The sequence below is a fragment of the Budorcas taxicolor genome, chromosome 25 (genome assembly GCF_023091745.1).
Source record: "Budorcas taxicolor isolate Tak-1 chromosome 25, Takin1.1, whole genome shotgun sequence".
Lineage (NCBI taxonomy): Eukaryota > Metazoa > Chordata > Mammalia > Artiodactyla > Bovidae > Budorcas > Budorcas taxicolor.
The window spans coordinates 48,411,120-48,438,914 of NC_068934.1; the positions used below are offsets into that span (position 1 = coordinate 48,411,120).

At 55.3% G+C, this 27,795-nt stretch overlaps 1 protein-coding gene across 1 annotated transcript in view; it reads right to left on the bottom strand.

Annotated features, from left to right (window-relative positions):
- The window catches only part of SHANK2 (SH3 and multiple ankyrin repeat domains 2), a 459,075-nt gene that overhangs the window by 139,722 nt on the left and 291,558 nt on the right, over positions 1–27,795 (bottom strand). Inside the window, exons 14-15 of the mRNA XM_052662177.1 lie at positions 19,010–19,092; positions 17,295–17,419 (exon numbers count right to left, since the gene is read on the bottom strand). Of these exons, the coding sequence (XP_052518137.1) occupies positions 17,295–17,419; positions 19,010–19,092 (208 nt within the window). The remainder of the gene's footprint in view (positions 1–17,294; positions 17,420–19,009; positions 19,093–27,795) is intronic.

Consider the following 27,795-nt stretch of genomic DNA (forward strand, 5'->3'; position numbering starts at 1 on the left):
TGCAAAGGGCATCTCTGTCACTCGGCTCACACAAGTCAGAGCAAGTGCTCAGCAAAGGGCGGAGCGTCCAGCCCCACGTGAACCCCGGCAACTCGTGGGCTGGAGGCCAGTGGCCGCGACGGTTGTGTTTCTGGTCTCCCTGGAGGCTGCCCCTCTCCGAACGAGGCCATCAGCGTAACTGATTGAGTCTCGGGCTCGACAGACTGTCCAACAGACGGGGCCTCGCCCTGCGTGGCAGCTCAAAGGTCCCAGGGGCTCATTCCCCAGGTACGCACTCATGACGGAGCGTGTGTTATCCCAACATCCTTAGTGGAAGCCCTAACTTGGCCGTGATGGTATCTGGAGGTAGGGCATCTAGGAGGTGACTCGGGTGAGATGAGGGTGGGGGCCCCCATAACAGGATTAGTTTTCACCAGGCTCCCCTGGTGGCTCAAGACAGTGAAGAATCCACCTGCAGTGTGGGAGACCTGGGTTCGATCCCTGGGTCTGAAAGATCCCCTGGAGGAGGGCATGGCAACCCACCCCAGTATTCTTGCCTGGAGAAGCCCATGGACAGGGGAGCCTGGTGGGCTACAATCCACGCGCTCACAAAGAGTCGGACACAATGGACTAACATTTTCACTTTCAAAGAAGAGGTGCTAGAGAGGAGATCTCTTTCCTTCTCCAAGGTGTGAGGGCAAAGGAAGGAGGCAGCCATCCAGGAGCCAGAAAGAGAGGCCTTACCAGGAGCGAAAACGGCCGGCACCTTTTTGCTGTTGTTGGTCTGACCAGGGATGGGGCCTCGGGGCCTCCCCCCTCCCCTCCACCACCCCCCCACCACCCAACACACATATCGGGAGCATGGAGTCTTAACCACTGGACCCCCAGGAAGTCCCCTTGGCTGACACCTTGATCTTGGCCTCCCCAACCTCCAGAAATAAATGAGAAACACAAAACACAGGTGTCAATTGTGTAAGCTGCCCTGTTGATTGTAATTTTCACAACAGCCAAGCTGACCGAAAGGCTTCTGCGGTGGCTCAGCAGTGAAGAATCCACCTGCAGTGGAGAAGCCACAGGAGACGAGGGGAAGATCCTCTGGAGGAGGGCATGGCAACCTGCTCCAGTACTCCTGCCTGGAGAATTCCAGGGACAGAGGAGCCTGGTGGGCTACAGCCCATCGCGTCGCAAAGAGTCGACATGACTGAAGCCACCACGCACGCAAGCTGACCGGAACACTCACTAATTGCATTTGCCACCTGCCAAGCACACGTGCTCAACCCCCACCGTCACAGTGAATGGCGAGTGTGGCCCAGCTTCTCTCTCCCAATACGCACAGTCCCCAAGGGCTGCCCTCTCATCTCTGCCTGGTACAGCAGGAGGTCTGTCCTCCCCTGATTCCTCCTGATCGTGTTTTCACTTCTTCCCTCCCCCGCCCCTGAAGATACTGGCGGAGGAAACACAGTCTGTGATGGACGCCCTCCGCTCAGGCACGAGGCTTGGGGAGAGTCTAACTCCAGGCTCTTTGGGAAGAAAGACCAGGCCCGATTCATCTCTGTTTTCTCCAGCCTCCAGGCTTGCTGCTGTCGTTCAGTTGCGAAGCTGCCTGTCTAACTCTTTATGACCCCATGGACCGCAGCAAGCCAGGCTTCTCTGTCCTCCACTATCTCCTGGAGTTTGCTCAGATTCATGTCCGTTGAGTCAGTGATGCAATCTAACCATCTCACCTTCTGTCCTCCCTTCTCCTCTTGCCCTCAATCTTTCCCACCATCGAGGTCTTTTCCAATGAGTCCACTCTTTGTATCAGGCGGCCAGAGTACTGAAGCTTCAGCAACTAGGCTTGGCCCTACATAATGACTGCTCGAAATAAGTTTGTAGATATGTAACCCAGAGACGCTTGATCTCACGTGGTCTGATCCACACCTAAAATGATTTTCAAATTCTGCTGAATCTGCCTACCCAGTGATTCATCTTCTTCCCTCCCACACTCGAAACTCCACCTTCCTTTGGGAGCCTGCCCTGCCATGCCTGCCTCTTGTGGCCAAGGAGGCTGACCTCGCCCAAGGCGTCTGGGGAGGGCATGTGATCCAACCTGGGCAAGCAGCATTTTCCATCAGCTTAGCCAATCCTTGGCTCAGGGATGGACATGTGGCCTAAGGCAGGCCAATGAGATGCTCTTTCTGCTGGGGTTCTTCAGTGGACAGGATGAGAACCTCCAGCTGCTGGAGACTAAGCCTACTACCCTGGTGGAGAGAACCCACCTGAGAATGAAGCCTTCCCCAGGAGGAAGACTAAGCAAGGGAGTGAGATCCTGGGGACCTCACTGAGCACCTAGGTCCAGCCGGGCCTGAAGCCCAACTTCTTTGGGATTTTCAGTTACTCAAACCAGTAAGTTCCCCCTGCATGCTGAACCAGTTTGGATTGAGCTCTGTTAGTTGTGGGGAAAGTTCTGGAATAACACAGTTGGAGAGGATGGAGGACATGCAGCATTTTCCTTTGCTTCCATCCTTAACCAACTTCCTTTAATGCCTAAAGTTAGTTCCCCTCACTTCCTCCAGGAAGCCCCCCAGGATCTTCTAATCAGTGATGACCTTTGCCTTCCACAGACTCAATCTGCTTAGCCGGTGCCTCCCCTCAAGATCTGAACTATTTCGTCACCTCCAGTTGGGCCTCCAGGCTGGGCAGTAGGACCCACCTGGAAATGTGACAAGGGGCACTGAGGCCCTTGACCCCAAGTTCTGAGTTCAAGCCTAGACCCACCGTGAGAGCTGTGAGTCTGGGCATATCATGTGGTCTTTTTGAGCCTTGATGTTCTCATCTACAAAATGGGACCAGCAAGAGAACTGACCTCCTGGAGCTGGGAGGAGTGTGAAATGAACCCTCTGCATACAGCTGACCAGCAGCAGCAGCAGCAGCAGACACATAAGCTGACCAACCGGCCAGGAACCCCGTGTTTGGGTGAATGTTCGTCACTCAAAGCTGCGCTGGCCCTCCTGGTCTTGTCACCGCTGTCCCCACTGCCTGCCTCAGACACGTGACCCATGCGTCGACCATCCAAGCTGTCCCTTTCCTAGGCTTGCCCACTCCTCCCACCTCTGGTCCTCTTGGCAGGTGGCCCACCCATGACCCCCGAGATGGTCAGCCACCCAGAATCCGGTGTCTTCGACCCTCACATCCCGTCCGCATCATCCTCCTCGCCACCCGGGCCGGTGGTCATCTGGTCCCTCTGGCCCCCAGTCCTTCTTACTTCTACCAGCTCCAGTCTCAGCCTCTATAAATCCAGCGGCAACAGCCTTACACGCCTCCTTTACAGAGACCCGCTCGGGGCAGGTGCAGCCCTGTGAGGCACGACCAGCCTGGGTGCCCTGTCAGCCCTGGGAGAGGTCCCCATCCCACCAGCCCCCAAGCCCCCACCTCTCGAGGTCCTGGCCCTCGGCTCGTCGCATTCGGAACGCTGGCCAAAACGCTCTGTGTGGCTGCACGCCCTCCTGGGAAGTAGGTTCTGTTGCTCTTTCCCACCCCAGGAAGCTTTCCTCAACCCTCCAGCCCACCACGGTTCCTCGCTGGTGAGGCCCTGTACTCCATTCCTTATTTCAGGCTGTGTGGTGGAGGCGTTCAGAGTGTGGGCTCAGAAGCAGCCCGGCCCTGCCACTCACCCACTGTGTGTCTGTGGGCAAGTGAGTCTCCCTCTGTGCCCCAGCCTCTCCGTGCAGAAAAAGCTGCTGATCGGAGTATCCAAACTCAACTGAGCGCTCAGGGTGGTTCATGCGTGTGAAATGCTGAAAACCAAGCCTGTTGTGCGCGGGAAGCACTCGGGAAACTCGAGCCTTTCCCGCCGTCACTGCCGTCGCTGTTGCTGACTACCTGCGGTCAGCATGTGCAACCTAAGTGCAAGCTCACTTTCCAGAAATTCAAGTTGGTTATAGCTCTTAGCTCACATCTTTAGAAGCTGAATGCCCCTGGTCCTACAGGGGGCTGTGCTCAGCGCACTGGCTCCAAAATGGGCTTCTCGGTTGTCTCAAGAGGTAAAGAACCACCTGCTGATGGCTCGGTTCCTGGGTCGGGAAGGTTCCCCAGAGAAGGAAACGACAACCCACTCTAGTATTCTTGCCTGCAAAGTTCCATGGACAGAGGAGCCTGGTGGGCTGCTACAGTCTATGAGGTTGCAAAGAGTTGGACACGGCTGAGTGACTGAGGACACACAAGCTCTCCAGCAGTGACGCTGCCAGTGGGTTTGAGCTCTGTCTCCGTGGCCCGGGGCTATCTCTCCTCCTTCTGCTCCTGGCTTCTTCCTCCAGGCCCAGCATCAAGATGGTCATTTACTAAGTGCTCACTGAATACCTACTGATTCAACCCAAGGTTCGGTCAGCAGTTCAGATAAACAGTAACTCTCTGACCCAGCAAGCCCACTCTCAGATTCATACACCGAAAATCTGAAAATAGGGACTCAGACAAATACCTGTACACTTTCGTTCACAGCAGTGTTATTCACAAGTAGTCCAAAGGTGAAAACAACCCAAATATCCATCAACCGATGAATGGATCAACAAAGCGTGGTTCATCCATTATTGGGATATTATTTGGCCATGGAAGGAAAAGACAGGCTGCAACCTTAGAAACACTATGCTATGTGAAAAGGCCATGGGCCGTAGGATATCACATACATGAGAAGTCCAGAAGAGGCTAATCCATAGAGACAGAAGGCACGGGAGCAGTAGCCTGAGGCTGAGGGGAGTCGGGGGAGGGAGAGTACGTGCTAAGGAAGTACGTGGTTGTCTTTTTGGGGTGACACAACGGGTCTGGAACTAGACAGAGGCCAGGGTTGCACAGTATTGTGAATGTACCAAAATGCCCCTGGATTGTATGTCTAAAATTATTGTTGTTCAGTTGCTAAGTTGTGTCCTCCTCTTTGCAACCCCATGAACTGCAGCATGCCAGGCTTTCCTGTCCTTCACCACCTCCTAGAGATTGCTCAAACTCATGTCCATCGAGTTGGTGACGCCATCCAACTGTCTGATCCCCTGCCGCCCACTCCTCTTGCCCTCAATCTTTCCCAGCATCAGGGTCTTTTCCAATAAGTCAGCTCTTTGAATCAGGTGGCTAAAGCTGACTCTTCAGCTTCAGAGTCAGTTCTTCCAGTGAATATTCAGTACTGATTTCCTTTAGGATTGACTGCTTTGATCTTGCTGTCCTAAGGACTCTCAAGAGTCTTCTCCAGCCACAATTCGAAAGCATCAATTCTTCAGCACTCAGCCTTCTTTATGGTCCAGCGCTCACATCCACACATGACTACTGGAAAAACCATAGTTTTGATTACAGGGACCTTTGTCGGCAAAATGATGTGTGTATTTCGCCACAATAAAAAATGATATACACAAGAAAGAAGGTACATGCGGCACACACGTAACAACACACGTAACAAAATGTATCTCTAACAGATACATATGAAGAAATAAAAATCCGAGAAGATAAACCTTGTTGCAGTAACTGTGTCTCTGGGCAGAATCGCCTGACTCTCCCTGGGGGACAGCAGGAGCATCTGAGAGGCAGGACCGTGACATGGCGTGGCACGGGGCCCCCCTCACCTTGTAGCAGCTCTGGGACTCCGAGCCAGCTTGGTGACTTTTCTGGGCCTCAGTTTCCTGCTTTGAGAAATGGGGACAGTGTGAGAACCCATCTCTCAAGTTTCTGATGAGGCCTAAACAGGTCGGTACACAACAGAACTCAGCGCTCAGCAATGGCAACTGACACAGGAATGGGCCGGGGAGGGTGTCCAGTTCAGTGTTCTTGTTGGGGAGAAATCTAGAAACTTGGGTTGCTGTACCAGGAACCACGCCACCATGCACCAGCCTGGCTTTCAGCAGCCTGCAGCTAGGAGTGACCAGGACAGGCGGCGGTTTCCGGCCAGCTCGAGAGCAGAGCATTGCCCTCCTGCCCTCTTTCTTCCCAGCCCCAGCATCAGCTCTCCAGGACCCGTGGTGGGCACTGGGGGTCCCGGAGCTCACATCTGACCTCACCATAGTGAGTCCCATGGTGGAGAGGTCCCCAGGCAGTGAGACCCTGCCTAGGGGGAGGGGCGGGGTGCCTGGCCTGGCCAAGAAAGCTCTGTATCGCTCCTTCAGGCTAACAACAACAGCAAAAATATTAGCAATGATTCCTCCTGGGCAGACTAGGAGTCTTTTTTGCAGATGAAGACATTGAAGCACAGTGGGATTGTGTGACTTGCCCAAGGCCACACAGCACACATGCAGAGGAGCTGGATTTGGACCCAGGTGGGCTGACTCTTGGAATTGTGCTTTTAATCCCTGCTCTAACCTGTTTCTCAAGGGCAGCAGCCCCCAGTCTGGTCTCTCTGCCTTCACCTCCTTTCTTCACAAGGCCCCAGTCTAGGGACTCACGGGCCGCGGCTATCCCTGTTAAAACGCCTGAGGTAACTTGCTTCCAGGACAGAGTGAAGTCTCACTACTCAGCTTGGCCTTCAAGGCCTTCCCTGCTCTTCAGGATTCATCTTTCTCATCCTTCCTGGGCCTGCTGATATTTCTCACACATTCCTGCACATTCCTGCCTCCAAGCATTTATCCAGTCCATGATGGTCATTTATCTCATGGAGCTTTCAGGCCAGGCAGGGTTGATGACCGGCCAGGCAGAGCGGATGTCCTGGAAATGTTGGGCAGGCTTCCCTGAGGAGGGGCCACTGGGCAGAGAGCTGAGGGTGCGCTGGAGTTACCCTGGTGGAGGAGGAGGAGGTGGAAGAGGGGAGACGTCCAGAGAGAGTGCGGAGTGGTGGTGAGAGAAAGAGGCAGGGGTGCAGGCTGGCGCCGCGGGTGGCAGGGGGTATGCCGCACATCTGGAAGACCAGGCAGAGAGGGCCAGGATCAAGGCTGATCCGCCACTTTCCCCACTCATCCGAATAATCCGTTCCTTCCTCTACACCCTAGCCAGGTTTACAGGCCTCTCTGCCCCGTCCCTGCCCCCCACACACTTTGCCCCTCGAGGCAGAGATGGCCTCCTTTCATTTCCAAGACCCCCAGCCCTGCCCACAGAGGGCTGGGCACAGAGGATGCACACTGGAAACTTCGCTGTATGAAATGGAAGTTCCCGGGAAAGACCGAAGTGGAAAACTGGCCGGCGGGGGGTTGGTCTCATGCCACTAAAGCAAGGAGACCATTCTCAGGATTTTGCAGCATCAGACAGTAACTGTGGCCTTCTACATCCCCTTCCCCGCCCCTTCCCATTTCAGTTCTACCTACTGTTGGCACACACACCCTCTCATTCCCAAGACTGACAAACTCCGTCAATTAAAAGACCCTACAAGGTATTTAGCACAGGCCTTCCTTCAGTTCATTTGCCAACCTAACCACTTGTATCATGAGACTCCCCACAAAAGGGCACTGCAGAATGAGACAAATCAACGCTAACGAGAGCCTGCAGAGCTCACTGGGAGGTGGGTGAGTGGGCGGAAGGGAGGGAGGGAGGGCAGGTGGAAAAGACCCAGGAGGGCTCCTTGCAGGCAAATCAAGAGGCCCATCAGAGAAGCCTGAACCAGAAGTTTCAGATGTGGCGATCTCAGCTCACTATGCTTTCTGCAAACCTCACCCTGTCTACACTGGGGATGGGTGTACTGCCTCCTTCATGGGTTGAGAAAGATCATTATAAGACTACATTTCAGTGACCCAGAATATCATCCAGACCCAAGCCTGGAGTCATCTGAGATTCAGAATCTCCCTGGGGGGCTCTGGCAGGCTACCTAATCTCTGTTTCATTATCTGCAAAATGGGCATAAAACACCCACTTCCCCGGAGTGTCCATCACTGAGCATGTGGTTTGGGGTCTCTCTTATACATCAGATACTATGCCAGGCACTAGGCACACAGTAGAGACCAGGTCAGCAGACTGCCCAGCCCAGAGGGAGCAGGTATTCTTAGGAGGAAGACCGACAGCAGTCAACCACCCGACACATGAGAAGATTCTGACAGTGAAGGAAGCAGACAGAGTAAGCTTTAGAGGCGGGGGCAACCGGAGGGAGCCTGGAAGGCCTCCCTGACAAGCTGGCAGTGGTAAAGAGAAGGCTGGCTTTGAGGACAGAACAGCACAGATGCTTAATCACATTGATCCCTTCACCCCTCCTCACAGAAGCGACGTCTCCAGCCAGCAGACAAACACAGTAACTGAATCATAAGCTGCTGTGTCCAGGAAGGCCGAGGACACAGGACACAGAGGCGAGAGGAGAAGAGAATGAGGGAGGGCAAGTGCTGAGCCCTTTCACCAGGCTCCTCCTAATGGGAGGCTCCATCCTCTCAGTTCTCTGGTTCAGCACCCTGGAGAGATCCACCACCCCCCTGGATAGATTTCAGCACCCTGGACAGGTCCAAGCCCTGCGAGTTCCAGCACCTTGGACAGGTCTGGCCACGCCACTGTTCCTTCTGTGGCTCTCTTCCACTGACCAGCCATACAGTCACACCTACTCAAACTGACATTGCAGACCTTCTCTGGACAAGAAAGCCCCAGTCACCTTCAGCTCTGCCATATCTGATCACTCCTCAAATCCGCCCTGAATATTTCGGACCTCCCGACATTTCCCTGGAGCCCCCTCCCCTCTTCTGTTCTTCCCTTAGGAACTCCATTTATTCATCCAAGTGTTGAGCCATCACCACTTCTTTCATGAAGACCTCTTCCTGATATAAATCAGGGCCTTCACCATATCCTCCTTTTGCCCTCCTTCCAGACTGAGTTTCTCGAGGAACCGTGTCTGATTCATGTCTTTTCTCCCGACAGCACATGCCAGGCCAGCACCCGATGGGCATCCATTGTGTGCTGCAGAAATGAATGAATGAAGTTGCAAAAATGATTTGTACAACTGCCACCAGTTGTTGAGAGCTCACTCTGCCAGAAGCTGCATGCTTCACACACGTTTTTATGAAACTGAGGCCAAGAGATGAAGGGATGTGCCCAAGTTCACACAGAGCCTCAATTCAAACCCAGATCCCACTGCACAGCCTGTGCCCTTGACCGTGGCTCCTTTCTGTCTCTATCCAACCCAGTGCACTGCCATCTGCCAGTCCCACGGAGCCTGGAGCACAGCAGCCGTGGTCCCCTGAAGTGATTCTGAATCTTTTTTTAGCCTGAAATTGAAATCACTGATGCTTCAAATTAGAACCCCAAAATGAACGAGCCAAGACTTCAGATCTGCAATAGCTAAACCGCCTGCATCCACCTTCTCAGCAGGATTCTGGGCTGCTCTTCAGCCTGGACCACCTGTTCTCAGCCAATATGGAGGACAAAGTGAACTATTTTCTAGGTACAGGAGGGGCTTGTGTCTATGTGCAGGAAAGGGGTCCAGGCTCCCGGGCACTTCCCTTAGAACAGTGGCCTCTTTAAAACTTCAGAGAGCAAAGATCCCAGTGCTATGGCCTTAGACAGCAAAGATCCCAGTGGTAGGAGCCTTGGAGGGCAAAGACTGGGATGACAGCAGTTTGCCCTGGGCACTGGTATCTTCTGAAGGCAAACAACAGAATCAGCTGAACTCCTCTGTGCTCACTTTTATTTGCTACTAAAGGGATGTCTCTCAACCATCACCAAGAAGATGGCTGGAGGCTCAGACCTCAGCAAAGGCCAGGCAAGAGGACAGAGAGGCAGATCAAGATGGCCACCGCCTCCTCGCCTGCAGTGGCTCAGGAGCTGGCAGCCGAGGTGCTGGGGAGCTGGAGTGGGAAGCTAGCCAGGGGTCCCAGGGCCCTTCAAAACTAGCACAGCAAGAAGCTGCAGGGCTTCAGAACAGAAACACTCCGTGTTCTGAGGGACCCAGGACAACCATGGGGCCCTGCTTGTCTTTAACATGAAATGGACACAATTTGACCATTAAAGTACTGATGTGATTCAAGGTTGAGAATTCACCAGTAGCCCTAGATTCCTGCTAACATCAGCTAGGATTTGCTCTTCAACTTACTGAATTAAATACCCATTTTAAATGACTTAAATAAGATATTGAGAATCTTGCAGGGCAGGGGAGTAGCAGGGTTCTTGGCCTGGCCACACAGGCCACCAGCAGGACACGTGACAGAGCCTCTCACGATATCCTGGAAGGCAGGATAGAGAAATGTGAGCCACGTGGCACGGCTGACAAGGATGTTGGCACTGGGGAAATCACAAAGGGCTCTGGCCTCAGCCCTGGGATTTGTCACCAGAGGGTAAAACGGGAATCAGGAGCAGAAATTCCAAGATTACCTAAAAGGCACGCTTGTGCCAAAACAGGATTGAGCAAGGCAGTGAGTGCCCAGGGAGCAGAAATTCAAGCCAAATCTGAAGGTATGCCTGCCAAGGATGTTTGGGGCTTGGGGTGGGGCGGGGCAGGTGCCTGCATTAGCTGGCATCCCTTCCACGGGAGGCACCAGGAAGCTACAGCCAGTGCACTCCTGGCCAGAAGTGCCCAACTGTATGTGCTTGGCCCATGGTGGGTGTGCTCTGTAAGGGCTACACGCTCGGAAGGACAGCGGTAACAACCACCTGTCATCGTCACAGCATTATTTTTTACAGAAGTACAGTGGATTTACAATGTTGTGTTAATCCCTGCTGCGCAGCAAAGTGGTCCAGTTATTTCGGTGGTGGTGTTTAGTCGCTAAGCCGTGCCCAACTCTTCTGTGACCCCATGGACTGTAGCCACCATGCTCCCTGTCCAGGCAAGAATACTGGAGTGGGTTGCCGTTCTCTTCTCCGGGGGATCTTCCTGACCCAGGGATTGAACCGGAGTCTCCTGCATTGGCAGGTGGGTTCATTTCCCACGAGCCACCAGGGAAGTCCAGTTCAGTTATACATATTTACATATGTAGACGTGTGTGTGTGTGTATATACACACACACACATTCTTTTTTATATACTTTCCGTGATGGCTTATCACAGCATATGAATATAGTTCCCTAACTATACAGTGCTGTGCTAAGCCACTTCAGTCGTCTCTCTTTGCGACCCCATGGACTGTAGCCCACCAGGATCCTCTGTCCATAGGATTCTCCAGGCAAGCAGACTGGAGTGGGTTGCCATGCCTCCCTCCAGGGGGTCTTTCCAACCCAGGGATCGAGCCCTCGTCTCTCACGTCTCCTGCACTGGCAGGCGGGTTTCCGCCACCGGCACCACTTGGGAAGCCCCGATGTACAGGAGGACCTTGCTATCTGCCCACCCTATATGTAGCAGCTTGTGTCTGCTAACCCCAAACCCCCACTTCATCCCGCTCCCCGCCCCCCCGCCGGCAGTTGCCTCGGTTTTCTGTGTATGACATTATTACTGGTTCAGCCCATTGTCACTGGCTTCATCTCCTGAGTCAGGCATCATTAATGATGATGAAGGGCAAGAAGATGATCAGCAACCAATACTGACAGGATACTATGCCCAGCGCTGCTGGCCTTTCACGATCTCCCAGCCAACAAGACGAGCTAACGGCTGCCCGCCTGTTTAGAACTCAGGTGGCACATACAGTGGACCCCTGAGCACCGTGTGTTTGAACTGTGAGTCCACGTGTACTCTTTTCAATGAAGATACAGTTGGCCATGCCTGCAGGTTCCACACCGTGGATACAGAACCCTCAGATACAGAGGACTGCCATGGCACGGAGAGATTTTGCTGGAATCAACACCCCCCGCTCCCCGCAGACACACCCAGGGATGACTGGAGTTGGCTTCCGGTGACCGAGCTCACACAACCACCCATTTTGCTGACAGGGATGCCGAGACCCAGGGAATGTGAGCCGACTGCGGACGGGCAGAACCACCCATCAGGAATCACCTGGACTTTATTTACTCTCCTCCCTGTAATACTTAATTTTCAAGCTGAGGAGACTGACTGATTATCACCAGGTTGTAACAACTGTTTACACCTCCAGCTGGGCTGAAAGCAACGATTTGGACAAACAGGCTCTAGGGTCTGCATGACATTCTCCAAGTCGGGGTTCTCAAGCAGCAGTCTGACAAACATTTCATAAGGTACTCAAACGGCCCCTAAGGAAAACACCAGGGCCTCCCTCAGCATCCTCACTTCAACGCAAACTGAGATTATAATACAGTTCCAGGCCATCTTTAGTACACGTATTTAATACCAGGAAAAGTAATTAGAAAACTCAAGCATCACTTTTCAAGGATGAAGGATATTGCTGCCTGCTTTAATTGCAAGGGAAAACCTATTTAGGGAAATGAACACAAAACCGAGATTGGCCACGTCAGGATGAAGACAACAATCACAAAAACCATGGGAGTCTCCAGTGCTGCGTGAGCTGGGGAGGGGTAGCCCCAGGAAAATAACTAATGCCCAGGAAAAGTGCAGCCCTGAAAGCAAACAGTCCCTCCTGGGGCAGGGAGGCTGAGACAGCGCTCATCTCCGTGAGACGACTTCTTCTAAGGAACAATTTGCTGTTTATGAAATGAATCCCTGTCAACAATTAATATTGTCATTCTAGAAAATCTGAGAAACAGAGAGAAGTCTGCCAAACAGAAAATAGCCACACACGATCCCATCACCTACGGGTTAACATTTTCTTTCCTTATTTTTTTCTATGGTTATTTTGGGGCGAGGTGGTACAATTTAGATGATGCCGTGCAGATAACTTCAATTCTTCCCTCTTCACCTAATGTAAGACAACTGTTTCCTGTCGGTAGGGAGAACTTCTTGCAAGCCTAAGTTTTGATGCTTTCTTTTACACCCACAACAGACGCACGGTACCCCCTTAACCATTCCCCGTGACTGCCACCCCTTTCTCTTTGAGGCACTGTGATCTCACCCTGGTTTTCTCTTTTAAGATCATTCCCTTAGGATGGGTTCCTAGATGTAAAATTCCTGGTTCAGGTTTATTGTTCTTATTACACACGGTCACATCGATTTCTAAAAAGTTTATGGCAATTTATTCTTTCGTGTAGCAACCTAGAAGTGCCGTCACCAGCGATGGGTATAGTAATAAAAAAAAAAAGCGTTTGCTAATTTGAAAGTAACACTGGCATCTCACCATTTGTACCTCTTCTTACTCCATGCCTATGCGCACGTCCAGTGCATCAAAGCGTCTCCCAGCATCTCTGAACAGTCGTGTTCTTGACTCACACAGCCTGGGTTGGAATTCCAGTTCACCTGCCGTGTGACCCTGGGCAAGTGACTGAACCTCCCTGAGCCCCAGTCTCATCTGTAATATGGAGATGACACGGATGTTATTTTGCGGGATTACTATGAAGGCTGGACGCGCAGGGAAATGCCTGGCAGACATAGCCGTGATTATCAATAAGGATATGAGCCTGTTGTTGTATTTGCTGTGACACTGTTTGCTCTTTCGATGTTTACCGTTTAGCTGCATCATGAGTGAGTTTTGAGATATAAGATATTTTAGTTTATACTAAAGTAAAGCAGGAAACAAAGCTCAGGCTTCCAAACGGGGAGGTCTGCGGAGGAAAGCCAGTCCTGGTCTTGAGACAACGAGATAAGCGCAGTGCCTGCTTCCAACTGTTCGTTAGAATGCTAAATTAAAAGGTTCAAGTAGCCACCACGATGAGGCTAGATGGTCTTCATCTTGCCTGCCCATTGGAACCCCTGGCATCATCACTGAAGCACCCTAAAAACACCGATGCTCCTGCCCTGTGATTCTGACCGTGTAGGTATGGGTTGAGCCCAGGTTTCAGGGTCTCTGGGAGATCTGCAGGCGACCCTGGTGCCCAGCCGAGCTTCACTGGGCAAGGCTGGGGGTTGCTCCAGTTTGTTGAGTCCCTGCAGGAATCCAAATGACATCCCCATCTCCGGTCTCTTGAATTACTCCACGCGAAACTGTCACCCGTGACATCTACGTCCTCCTAACAACTCCTCACAAGCGGCTCCTCCTGCCCCACCTTGTGGGCTTGAGGGGCCTTCACCCAGATAATCTCAAAGAAACAGCAGACGGACTATGTTCAACACACTGAGCTTGAGGCGGACTCTGCCTCTGGACTCTTCAATTTCAACTCTCCGGCAAGCTTCACCGGTATTTAATTGGGTTTCCTGTTTTAACCAAAAGAGACGTGGGCCTGAATCACTCCTGGCCGGATGGTGGCCCAACCTCACATTGGACCTGCAAGCAAGGAACCATGCCCTGACCCCGCCACCTGCTTCCCTCTCTGAGCTGTCACTGCCCCCGCCCACCCCGCTGAGCATCGCCTCCCCCAGTTCCCAGAGGGACAGTCGGCTCCCACTCTGCCCACTCCCGCCACCCCTAAGGGCTCTCTGGGGAAGCTTCAGTGTCACCGGCCATCCAGGGGGCTCTGGCCCATCAAACTGATCTGAAAATGGTAAACACACATGGTCTGCGGAGCCACCTGTTTGAACGTCCCCATGCACGGAGCACCCACTCCCTGCCCTCCAGCCTGAGGGAACTTTCCACACTGCTCACACTAAGACCCATCCCCAGCTGGAAGACAGCCTTTTTCCACGGAGCTCCACTCAGAGTTTGGCTTGTCGGCGGGAGGGGAGGGGCGTGGTCATCAAAGAAACAGCACCAATAGCTAAAGACAGGCTCCTTCTTCCCAAAAGTCAGGGCAGGGAGAGAAAATTTACAGAGTGGGCACCCCAGAAACACATGCATAAAGGAAACCTTTCTTGACAGGGGTCAATGCCCTGTGTGTGAGCATCCTGACAAAGTCCAAGAGGGGAAAATGACACTCGGGAGACGCTGAAGACTTTAGAGCGGGAGCATTCGCTTCAGAAGCTGCCCCTTGGTCCCAAGGTTCAAACTGCTGCATGGGTCTTTATAGAGAAAATAAATATTGGACAGGCTTTGCGCTCCTTTCCAACAGCAGAGAGAAAGGAAAGCTTGTGTGTGGGAGGAAGGGATGTGGACGGATGTGGCCAGTTCGCCCACACTTGCAACCTGAAGCCAGGACCCTGCACTTGACCAAGAGCCTAGAAACCCCAGCTTCCAGCATGGCTTCCATTCAAGCCAAAGATCCATCAAGGCACATGAGTCTGTCTAAAACAATCTCTCCAAGGCTGAGGCTTTTCACTGAAAATCACAGAAAAATTTTCTGTTGGAAAAAACATGCACCTCTGGGGCTATATGTGATTTTACTATTCCAGGGCTGCGATCGGGCAGCTAGGAAACCAACTCAATGGAGAGCCTCGGTCTTTCAAACCCGAGCACCTGAAGGAGAATCTGTGAGCCCCCATGAATGAAACCTTGGCATGAAACAGGAGGAGCCGGTTCCCAGCGCTGCCCCCCGGCTGCCCCTGCCCCGTGCCCTCTTTAGAGGAGCACCCCTGGGGCACAGCCTGCTATGGCCTGGGGCTGTCTGGGGCCCATTCCTCCTTCAGGTCATAAGAAGACCAACAGAACCTTAAGGCAGCTCTGGGCCAGCCATGCCTGGAATCCTGGAATTCAGAGGTCACCCGGAATATGAAAGCTGTTCCAAAATGGCAAACATGTTTGCATATCAGAGGTTAAAAGCAATGTCAGAGGAGATGCTTTGAAAACAGAAGGGCACAAATTCTTCGTGCTCCTGATTTCTACGGAGCCCTCCAGCCGACCCGGGCGGCCTGCCTTCTTCCCCGGCCCAGGCGAGCGCTGCGGACCCGTCTGCCAACCCAGCGTGGCTCTGCTGCCTGGGAGAGAGGTGAGCCCGGCGCACGCTCCACAGCTGCCCCACGCTTCTTTACTGACTAGTTTATCAAGGAAACAATCCGACGAGCCTCACTACCAGGAATGCTCCTGCATCTGCAGCCCTCATTTATAATTTAAAACCAAGAACCAGCAACAGCTTTGCCACCCTACTGGATTCTCTGTCTCTCTCAGACACAGACACACACAGACACACACAGACACACACACACAGGAGAGGAACTTACATCACAACTGCACCCTACAGGAGATGATTCAGCCCAGTCTCTGCATTTTCATGAGGTTGCAAATCGAGTTAACCCGTGAAATCACCGCGGGCTCCAGTCTCCACCATGCTGGATATGCATTTCACAGTTTCAAAGAAATGAGAACCTGAAGAAGCACAAGTCTTCATCTATCTGAGCCAGGCTCTGATTGGTCAGTAATCACTTAAATAGACTCCCCCCCCAGCACATAAAGGGACACCGACACATGATGCCTGGAAGAAGGTAAAGCACCTTCTCCATTTTACCTGGGTCTCTCTTCTAACAGCATCTCTCCTTCTGGATCTCCATCCTTAGAAACATCCTCCTTAGAAGCACCCAGGAGATCATGAACAGAATTGCAGCTCAGAAAGCACTCTTGGAAGCTGAGGCATATCAGAGACGAAAGGCTTCCAGCGGCTGTCTCGCCATGGCCTGGATCTCCTCCTTTCCAGAATGAACAGGTGTCTGGCCGGCCCCACAGCGGAGGCCCTGAGCACCACGCTGAGACCGCACACCCAGTCTTCCCGCCTGCGGTGCCTTTCCAGAGCAGACGAGACAGGGCTGACGGTGAGCCCCGAGGAACGCTCTTCCCAGAAACGTGGACTCCCAGTGGGGCCATCTAAACTTACCAAGCATCTTAGAACATTTTCAAGGCACAACGTATTCTTCTATTATTGATATTTCCAAAGAGTAACACGTTCCTTTGAAAGTAACACCTAAACCCGCAAAAGGCAGGGAGCTCAGGGGTGCCAGGAGGTTGGCACCTCGTGCACACCAACATGGCAACTCCAGGTAAGACTGAAGCAGCTGGGAACTCACGTCTAGTGGGAGTTTTTAAATGAAGAGAGTGCTCCCTCCATTCACCTATTAGCAAAAGCTGGTTTTCACAGCATCTAAATTTACAAGGTTCCTTTTGGCACGATGAGCTCCAGCCACCCGACTTGCCCAGGCTCCTCAGTCCTTGAAGACTATCACCCATCTGACAGGCCAGTTACTTCGACTTGAAAATCAAGACTGTCAACCACCATCATTACAGACCTCACGGGAGCGAGACCCACGGCACCGTGCTTTCCACCTGCCCTGGGGGCACAAGTGTGGGCCGTGGCTTCTCTTGGGTCTGTTCATACAGTCTCAGCTAAGCTACCCACAGATTGGCACAGGTTCCTGACATCAGGGCAACCAGCTTCCTCTTACTTCTACCTTCTACTTCGAGATCAACAGCCAAGCTGCAGACACTGCCAGCCTCCAAAGAGATAAAACCAAGTCCTCAAAGACAATCCCAACACGCTGTCTTCAGGAAATTGCATCCACCGTAGGTAGGAACAGCCGAGGAAGCCCCCATCCAAGGCAGCCTCCACAGGTGCCCCCGGCCTGGACCACTGGCCACACCATCAAGACCACAGACCCAACCCCAAGAGAGCTGGCGCTCTCCCCAGGCAGAAGGAGACGAACACCAGTGTCCCTACCTCAATCAAGAAGTCCCCGGTCCTCAGTCCGGCTTGCCATGCCACCCCGCCTTCATCCACAGACTCCAGGTACTGCAGGGCCGGGAATGCCGGCGTGGGTGTGAATTCTTCGATGGGCGTATCCGCTGGGAAGACAAGGTGTACCTCATTACAAGGCTGGGAGATGTTTGCAGGTTGGTAGCCCAGGCCTCCCACGGGACCCTGGGTGGAAGCAGGCCCCGTGTCTCCATGGGAAGCGGGTGGCCCAGGCCAGCTCTCCCCTGGGAAGGGGCTGACACTCATGGTCATGGGCCGACACCAACTCAAGCAATGGACCTGACTGCTTCCTGGTGCCTCTCGGCCTCTGTGCTGAAAACACATGGGATACCGTGCTCCCCAGTCCAGGTCTATATGTACACGCCTGTCATTTTCTTTAAAAGCATCAGTGACTAAACATTTTCAGTTCTAAAAATGGAAAAGTTCCCCCATAACCACATGGAGCTACAGAAACACCACACTGAACCGCTTGCCAAATTTACATCCACGTAGACTCGCAACCAAGGGAATTCAACTTGGAGCGTGGACGGGACAGAACGCTGACCCAGTGGGTGGCTGCAGATTTGGAATCTGCTCATGAGCCCTCTCTGCCGGAAGCCCGGCTCCCTGTGGCCACTCTGCGGCCAGCGTCCGCAGGAGGGCTGGGTCCCCGCTGCTCAGCAGAGCCAGCATTGGCTTCCGAGGCGGGGGGCCCAGAGCCTCGGAGCCAAACTCTGGGGCAAGAGGTGGACGCTCCTGGGTGGTCCCAAGGGGCTGGGGTGGGGGGCAGGGGGAGGAAGCTGGCCTCGGCCGGGGGAGGGGAGACTCCACACAGCCATGGACACACCGGGGCAGAGGATCTCCCCCTCCCCGTGGACGGGCCGCTGCCTGGGCAGCCGGAGCCTGGAGCAGCTGGGGCTGGCTCCAGGGCAGGAGGCCTCCTCCCCGCAGCACAGTGCGGGACCCCCCCACCGCAGCCCCGAGGCTCCGAGATCAAACTTGTACATGGTTTCCCCACACACGCGGGGCACAGATGTCTCCTCTCACAGGGAGGCGATGCCATTTTGTTTCATTTCGGCAGGGGGGGCCCTCCAGAGTTCAGGGCTGCGGGGGGCCGCACTGCCGCGGACCAGGTTCCTGGAGCCCCCCACTGTGGGCCACGTGACGCGTGTGCTGCTGGCTGGGCCACGGCGGAGGGGACCATCTTGCCACATTCCCTTTGCAAAGTCACCTTAGAGGCGGGCACCCAGCCGCCTGCCGCACTCAGGGGCTGAAGCCCACTCCCAGAACGGGGCACTTTGGAAATCCCCGAAGGGAACTCGGGACTGGGTAATTCTGGGCGACTGAGACCAGGAGCTCTGAAGCCAGTCACAACCGGACTGAACCAAGCCACAAAATAGACGAAACCCATGAATTAAAGAAAAAAAAAAAAAGTGGGGGGAGGGAGAGAGAAAGAGGAAAGGGAGGGAGGAGAAGGAGCTTGTTCGGAGCAATACTGTGTACAGAAAATTGGAAATATTCCTAAAGGAAGCTCCGGTGTTTAAAAAGGCAGGATGTGGAAGAACATGGTTGTCTAGCAACCGAGTACCCCCAGGAAAAGGGCTTCTTTCTGAGCTGGGGAACGTTTTTCATACAGGCGTGTACGCGCACAGACACACACACACGTGAAGGCACCCAGGCAGGGCGCCGCCGGCTCTTACCTTTCGCCCCTCGGAGCACGAATCCGAAGCCCTCATTGTCTTTCTTCTGCAGGACGACGGTCTTCTCCTCGATAACGCAGTCGCTGTGGAGAGAGTTCCGGGGACAGCGCCCATTACTGTAGCCCGTCAACATCACCGCGGCCGAGGCTCCGCCGGGGACGTTCATCATCGTAGCCAATTAATCAGCCCAGCTCGCCCGACCCAGGCAGGCAGCGTGGAGACGGCGAGCCGGCGCAGGAGGCGCGGAGGCAGCTGGGGCAGGCTAACGGGAGGGGCGGGCTCGGAGCGGGGCGCCGGGCGGGGCGGGCGCGAGCGGGGGGCGGGAGTCATGCACGGCGGCGGCGGCGCGGGCGGGCCCCGGGCGCCCCGGCACGGCGAGCGGCCCGCGGGCGCGGGGGGCGCGGCGCGCGCGGGGCCCGGCCGCACGCGGCGCCCTGGCCGGCGCGGGGCCCTCGGCCGGCGGAGACATGAGGCAGCGGTTTTCCTTTTTCTTTTCTTCCCGAAGGGCTTTTTTTTTTTTATTTTTTTGGACAGAAGCCGCCGATTCCCTGCGCTCCCTTGCAGCCGCGGCCGCCCCGGGAGGCGCGGCGACCCCTCCCTCCGGTCCGGGGGCGCGCTGGGCCCCGCTCGCTCTTGCGCGGAGCCCACAAGGCTGCTGGCGGCTCGGCGGCGTCACGCCGGCCGCGCAGAGGAACCGCAGGCCCGCGGAGGGGGCGGCCGGCGGGCGGGAGGGGGGGCTTCCAGCGGAAGGGGGCAGGTCACTCCAGCCCGGGCTCCTTGGGGCGGGGGGCGGTGGGGAGGAAGGGGCTGCGGGCTCCCCCTGCAGCCACACCAGCCGCCGGTTGGCACAGCTTTTTTCTTAACGGAAAGAAGCCCGAAAAGCTCCAACTTTGCTTCGGTCGCCAAAGCCTCCCACCATCCACAGGACGGGCGCGTCGCCAGTTGATTGCCGCCCCGCAGCACCCATCACCGGGAACAGGGGAACCCCGCGGACCACCCCCCCCCCCCCACCTTCCGGGGCTGCCTCCCTCCAGGAGTCCCCGCTGCCCCGGAAGTAAGTCAGGGGGGAGGGGGAGGGACGCTGGGGTGGGGGTGGGGCAGAGAGGAGGCTTTCTCCAGGGTCCTTAGGGGCTGGCTGGTGGGAGGGCAGGGTGAGGGGGAAGGGCCCCGGCCCCGAGGGAGAGGCCCAGGATGCCGACTGGGATCGCTTGGACGGGGCTCCAGGTCCCGGGACTGAAGGTCAGCTCTGCCCGGCGCTGGGTCTGCCACCTGCAGGAAGGCCTCGGCCTCAGCTTTGCGGGAGCAGCCCGGGTGGGCAGTCAGGAGGAGGAAGGACAGGGCTGCTGGGACCCAGCGCTGGGCAGTAAGGGAGAACATCGCCTTGCAGGGATGGAGGAGCCCGGGAGCTCCCTAGAGGTGGGGGGCTGCGGCCCGAGGACACACAGGTGTCCTGCCCCACTCCTGAGCCCTCAGCCCGCACATCAGAGGCCGCACAAAGGAACTCACGGGTGTGACCCTATCCTCCAGGAAAGGGCCAGCGCGGCAGACTGCACCATCCCGGATGGCCGCAGTCCAGGGTGGTCTAGGAACTTGGGAGGAGGGGCTGAGTCCCTGGGCACTGGCTCTGCCTCCCGCCCTGGGGTCAGCCTGGCGGGTCGGTACAGGAGCCCTAGGTCTGGGAGCTCAGCCCCCGCGGCTCACCAGACGAGGGCTGAACATGGCCAGGAGTCCAGGCCTGGGAGCCTGTGGGCAGGTCACATGCTGGCCTGGCCTTAGTCGGAGACCTGGCTCTCTGAGCCTCAGGCCCCCTTACATCACAGCATGCCGAGAACAAGCCGCAGGCCTCCCGGGACTCCCGTGAGGTCAGACTGGAGGATGCCCACAGCCTGCGGTGGGACCGAGAGCCCCAGGGAGCTACTGGGTTAACCGCCATCCACTTGGCGGGGAGCCAGCATCTGGGATCCGCAGGAGGGGGTGGGGCAGAGCTGGGCACCCGGTGCTCGAGGGAGCGGACCCCCCCCCCCCCCCCCCCCGCCACTAGCCTCTCCACTTTCCATCCCGTGCCTTCCTCAACCAGAACACAGACGCAACTGTCTCCCGCCCACCCGTGAACGCCTCAAGCTGGAGGGCTCCTCAGGTACAAGCCCGCCACCCACCCTGGCCGCTTCCCCAGGCTGCTGCAGCCTTGCCTTCTGCCCCTGCTCGTCCCCCTGCAGGAGCTCTTCGAAACCCTGCCACAACGATGCCCACTCTGAGGGGCCGGAGCCCTGCAGTTCCCTGGGGACCCATGTGGCCCCCGACACCCGTCTCTGCCTGGCTCCAAGGCAAACCTGTTCCGCTTTCCATCATGAGGCCCCACCGTGGGCCAGCTCCTCTGCCCACCACACAGACAGCACCCCCCGACAGCCTTTTAGCTGTCCCCCATGCTGGGGAGCTTGTTGGGGACAGTGTGGCTGTCTGGATGCGGCTGGCACCCTCCCCACTGGCCGCACAGGGCAGGGGTGTCGGGCGTGGTGGGTGGTGTCACACAGGGCCCAGCTCGGATCCTGGCTCTGCTCTGACCCCAGGGGCACTCCGACCTTTGGAACCTCAGGGTCCCGCTTGGCAAAGTGGGAATAATAGCAAGGCATGCCTTGTGGACTTCAGGAGGGGTTAGCAAAGACCCCACCTGAGCCCAGGTAGGCTGCCCCGACCTGTGTGTCTGTGTCATCCTGCTCGCTGAGGAAACGCCAGACTCCTTCGTCTCCGATATGAGGGATAGTCCGAACTTTTCTTTCCTGCATTAGTTCAGGAACTGAACAGCCCCTGGCTCCCTGCCCATCACGACCCATCTCAATTTCATTCACAGACAGACCTGGGTTTGAATCCTGACCCAGGCACTTACCAGCTTAGCTTATCAGACCTCACTTTTCCCATCTGCAGAGTGGGAGCACTCATACCTTTCTTGCAGGGACTCTGCGGAGCAGGTGAGGCCAGTGCCCCCATACAACAGGGAGAAGTGCTCTCATCAGCATTGCCACGTGTGACTGCGTCCTGGGGGTTACCTGGCGCCACGTGGAATGGAGCAAAATGGGCAAGGAACACAGTGTGGAGAACGGGGGTGGCCGCGTCAGGGGCTGAAGGGAGACCACAGGGTTTCGAGTGAAGAGGTCTCCAGGTCAGTCCCCATTATCCACAGAGGGCAGGGCAGTTCAGCATTGTGGAGTGCCTACTGTATGCAGCTAGCTAGGCCTAGGAAGTGGAAAGGCAGGCTCAGGCTGATGGAAACCCGCAATCTCGGTAGCAATCGGTGAAAAGCACTAGAAACTCCAACACAAGAGTCATTCCCTTGAAACAAGTGCACATTCCGATTTTGTCTGAACGGCACAATCCCTGGGCACGGGCTCCAACTGGGAAATCCCACACCCCGGGCCTCAAGAAGGAGCCTTCCCCAAATGAGAGTCTCTTTCCTTCCAAATCCTCCTAACAAGGGGCCCCCGCACAGTCTGTACAAGGGGGTCCCCTCCAGCCTCGCCCAAGCCTCTGGTGGGGTCCTTCTCACCTGTGAAGCTGTCACCTGTGGGCTCCTCAGGGGCAAACATCATGCCCATTCTCTCTGAATCTCCCTACAGGGCACAATATCTACTTTTGGTGAGATTCTGTGTGATGAAGAAAATCTGTACTCCAGCTGTGCTCTCTTCAAACGTGTTTCCTGAACAGGGCAGGAGAGCACTTTAACGTACCCCACACGGACCCTCCTCTGGAAGCTTCTTGACGGTGGGAGCCGTGGAAGGCAAAGGTGGTGGGCATTCAGCCCGCCAAGCACAGCTGTGCGGGCTGTGCACAGAACAAGTACAGAGGCTACCATCTGATCACGGCCGTCATAGAACCCTCTGTTTATGGTGGTGATTTCGGCTCTCAGCTGAAAGTAAAGGGCCTTGAGAAAGGGGCAGGCACCTTTTTCAAGTTCATGCAGACATGGAGTAGAAGCCGTAGATGCACAGAATGCGCGCAGTGTCCTTAGGCGCATGTCTGCCCTGGGGGCTGGGCTGCCGTGGAGGCAGGAGGCAGCCTCGTAGGACCACAGCACCGGGAGACACGACCCTGTGCTGTAATCTCCTGGGAGCCACATGGTAGCGGCTGTGCCAGCTTTTCACGTTTCCACCCCCGACAGTCCTGCACGTGGCAGGAGAGAGTGCTGAACACACCTGGAGTGAGGCGGGAGTACGGTCGGCCACACAGAGGGCCTCAGGGTCCCCACCCCACCAGCAGGCCTGAAGACTCCCCTGGCATCTGCCTTGCAAGGCTGCAGGTGGCCGGGCCTCAAGTGGCCTTAACTGTGGCCCCACGAAGGGAAGGCTGCGCTTCGCTTGGGTCCAGATGGTGGAGATGCCAGTGATGACAGCTGGCATTTAGGATTTGTCAGTCACTGAACAAGCTCCCTTGGCAGTGGTGTCTGGTCCTGGAGGAGGTGTAAACCTGAAGCCACAGGAAGCCAGGCCCCGGCGGCCGAGATGTGTGAGCAGGTGGGCCCTGGGGTGGCTCTGTCTGCCCTGCCCCACGTGGGAGGGCTCATTGTGGGCATTTGAATTTTGAACACAAGGACGGCTGGGATAGACCAGATGGCCTCACCTGGACAAATCAAACAGCTCCGTTTCTTCCCTGCTCTACTGGGATTAGGTTTTGGTCTTGAATTAAAGTTCAGAAACAATTGTGGCCAAGGGTAAGCTACCATGTTAATTCATTAATCCATGCAGTCATTTTTTATGGTGGTTCAGATGGTAAAGAATCTACCTGCAACGCAGGAGACCCAGGTTCGATCCCTGGGTCAAGAAGATCCCCTGGAGAAGGGAATCGCAACCCACTCTAATATTCTTGCCTGGAGAATTTCACAGACAGAAGAATTTGGTGGGCTACAGTCCACGGGGTCACAGAGAGTCAGACACGATTGAGTGACTGACACCTTCATTCCTTACTGAATACCTACTAAGGGTCAGCCAAAGACTGGTTATTTTTGGAGGGAACAAGCCAGACCTAGTCTAACCTTTGTAGACATGTCAAAGAAGGGTAGGGTTGGTTGAATGGTAGACCCCCAAATCAAGTTGAAGTCCAGCTCCCTCATCTGTGAATGTGACTTCATTTGGGAATGAGGTCTTTACAGATGTAATAAGTTAAGGATGTCAAGATGAGATCATTTAGTGAGGGCCCTAAATCCAACGACTGTCCCTTAGAAGAGAAAAGAGAGAGATGGGAGATGGGCTCAGGGGAGAAAAGGCCGTGTGAAGACAGGCAGAGGTGGGCAGGACGCAGCCACAAGCCAAGAAGCACCAAGACTGCTGGCAAATACCAGAAGCTGGAAGAGAGGAGGACAGGGCCTCCCCGGAGCCTGACACCTTGATCTTGGACTTCCCGCCCCAGAACTGGGAGAGAGTACATTTCTGCTGTTTGGAGCTGCTCAGTCTGTGGTCATTTTACAGCAGCATCAGGAAACTCACACACGGAGAAAGTGGGAAGTCACATATGAGTCTAACTATGACACAAATGTGCAGGATACGGTGCTGTGTGAATCCGAACAGGGCAGGAGGACATCCTGTAGGAGGAAGACCAACGCGTGAATAGGAGTGAGTGCGCTGGAGGCTGGAAGGAGACAGAGAAAGAGGAGCACATTCCAGACAGAGAGAGAACCTCGGGGACAAAGGTCCTGAGGCCCACCTGCGAGGCAGAAGGGGCTGATCACACCGGGCCGTGGCTGAGGGCTGGACAGAGTCCAGGGGTGGCCTGAGGCTGCAATTCAGCTTCAGGCAGAACCAGAAAAGCGCCTGCTTCCCCCCGTATGACCTAGGGCCAAAATGATAGCAAGCAGCTGATCCACTACTTCCAAGCTAGCCTTTTCCCAGCCAGGCCTAGAATCCCGCTGGGATAATGCAAGCTCGGCTTAAACGTGTCCCACAGCCGTGCTTCCTGCTCAGCGCGTCACACACAGAGGTCCGCTGTAGTTGGCGTCACAGCTCTCCCCGGGCACCAGCAGGAGAAGCTACAGGGTGTGGAGATGGCCCGAGCCCTGTGGCCGACGAGGACACTGGACAGGCACATGCCGTGGATGCGGGGGCCTCAGTGAGAAGCGCTGACCCCCTTCAGCTTTGCAGGCAGAAGGGCGGTTTTGGCCACTGGGCCCTACAGCCCAGTCCCCAGCAGCCTCCAAGCTCTGAGGACCCCACAAACATGTCTGCAAGCTGGAAAGGAAAACCCACTTACCCCCAAATCCAAACAGCAAACAACAAGGAAACGAGTCTGTGTTTAATGAAGTGTCTCTGAAATCGAACATGAGGTCAACTTCATTACGCGCCAAGTTTCGTGTCCGCCACGCATCCTCGCAAGTGAAAACAACCTGCGAGACGGATTTTCTCACCGGGAGAGACTTCTCGGAGAGGTGGCTCAAGGCGACGAAACCCCAGACGCCACTGGGGGGTCTTCCTGCAATGACTGACTCACAGGAAGATGGGCCCAGAGGCAGAGCTGCCAAGATCATTTCAGCATTCGTGTGTGTGTGCTAAGAAGGTACGCTGAAGGTGGGCTGTGAGTGTGATGAACACAGCTGATTGGATCTTGGCTGGGGCAGTGGAATGCAGGGTGCAGGGCCCCAGCGGGTGGGTGGGGTGGTCTTTTGGAAGCGGCGGAGGCTGTGGGGGCAGCCATGCCTGGGAAGAGCCTGGGAGAGTGACGGAATGTGTATCATCTCCGAAAGCTCCTTCCTGGAGCAGCTGTCGGGGGGCGGGCTCCCCTCCACGGCAGGGAAGCCGAGCCCGAGAGAAGCTCTGTCTACATCATTCCCCGTGGAAATGCATTCCGGTGACAGAGCCTGATGGAGCCGGGAACTGGGACACTGTTAGAAAGAGGGGCCTCTGGGGACTGAATGGCAGTGGCTGTCCTAGAAATTTCTGGGCTCTGCCAATCAGGGAAGATGAGGCTAAACAGCCTGTCAGCTCTTCTGAGGGGGATGCCTGGGACCTCAACAGGTGGCCCAGCTGGGCAGAGACGCCAGGCGTGGGCGAGCGGCCTGGCTCCCTGGAGGTGGGGTGACCCAGAGGGACGGCTCCATGGGCAGGCGGGGCCACGTCCTAGTCCTTGGGAAGGGTGAGTGGGCCGTGAGTGGGTGGGAAGGGTCCCTCAGGCACCTGTCACTCACCTCCAAAGGGGCACCTCTCAGCTTGCGGCCATACACGCCACTCTCCCTGAATCCTACTTCCTGCATCCCAGTTGGAGGGTGCTTGGTGCCCCCGCCTCCCTGACTTGTGTGAGCAGGAAGAGGCCCTAATTCCCAAGGGACAGGAAGGAAGCCCAGGCCACCTGGGTGCACGGCTCCTCTGTGATGACGAAGGTGGCCAGTTCACTCGCAGTGACATGGCTCCCGGCTCTTGGGAGCCCTGTCCACAGAGTGGCATCATCTCAGCCTCACGGGTGTGGATGACGGGCCGTCCCTGCGGAACTCACAGCCCTAATCTGCAGAGATGTGCTCTTACGGGAGCCGTTTCTCAGACAGGTGATTCAGAACACTGAATCAGAACCATCCCTGCCCGAGAAGATCGCGGCATCACCCTGCTCATCGCTAACATGATAAACAGTGACAAGTTTTTCCTAATAGAAGCAATAATGTGCAAAGAACTTGATTCAAATTAAATTGTCTCGTTATTTTGTGATAAATCACCACAAAGCATCTCCCAAGCACAACTCGGCTATGTTACCTGCCAAGTGGCTGGTGGAGGAGACAGGGACGGCGGAAACGACGGGAGGTGATCACCGCTCCCAGGAGAGGGATAGAAATGCGATCGAAACGGGAAAACAGCTGCACAGGAACCTGAAAGGCCTGGGGAGGGGGTTCTGACTTCACCAAACCAGCTCTGTAACCTTGGGTGTCAACTGCAGCCTTGAAACATCACAGAGGGGTAAGAAGTGGGGTAAATACAAAAAGAAACTAGGAGTTTGGGATTAACAGATACACACCAGTATATATAAAACAGGCAAGGAAGACCTACTGTATAGCACAGGAAGTGTATCTGATATCTTGTAATAATCTGTAAAGCAAAAGAGTCTGGAAAAGTGTGTGTGTGTCTGTATGTATTTCACGAATTCACCTTGCTGTACACCTGAAGCTAACACAGCACTCTAAATCAACAATAATAATAATAATAAAAAGCACACAGCGCAGAGTGTGACATTCAAGAGAGGGTGGCAGACTTGATCAGCTGGTGAGAAGCTACCTGAGGCGTTCACTCTGAAAACGTTCACTGTAAACTGAAATATTTTTACCCGCTCCCTACATAAAAGAATCTGCCAGCGACGTCAGCAGGTAGGAGACTCTGCCGGTGTCAGCAGAGTGCCCCCAGGCTTCCTTCCTTATAAAGGTACCGGCAGACCTCAGAGGTACTGGGGGCTCCATTCCAGATCGCGGAAATAAAGTGAATGTGGAAATGGAGGCACACTAGCGCTTGGTTTCCCGGTGCCTCTAAAAGTGATGGTTAGACGACACTGCAGTCCACGAAGTGTGTGAAAGCATTATGCCTAAAAAACAATGCACAGACCTTAATTAAAAATGCTTTAGGACCTCCCTGGTGGCTCAGTGGTTGAGAATACCCCTGCAGGAGACAGGGGTTCTCTCTCCCTGGCCCGGGAAGATCCCACCTGCTGCGGAGCAAGTAAGCCCGTGCGTCACAGCTACTGAGCCTGCGCTCTAGAGCCCAGGAGTTGCAACTGCTGAAGCTCCAAAGCTCCAGAGCCTGTGCTCCCCACCAGGAGAAGCCGCCACAAGG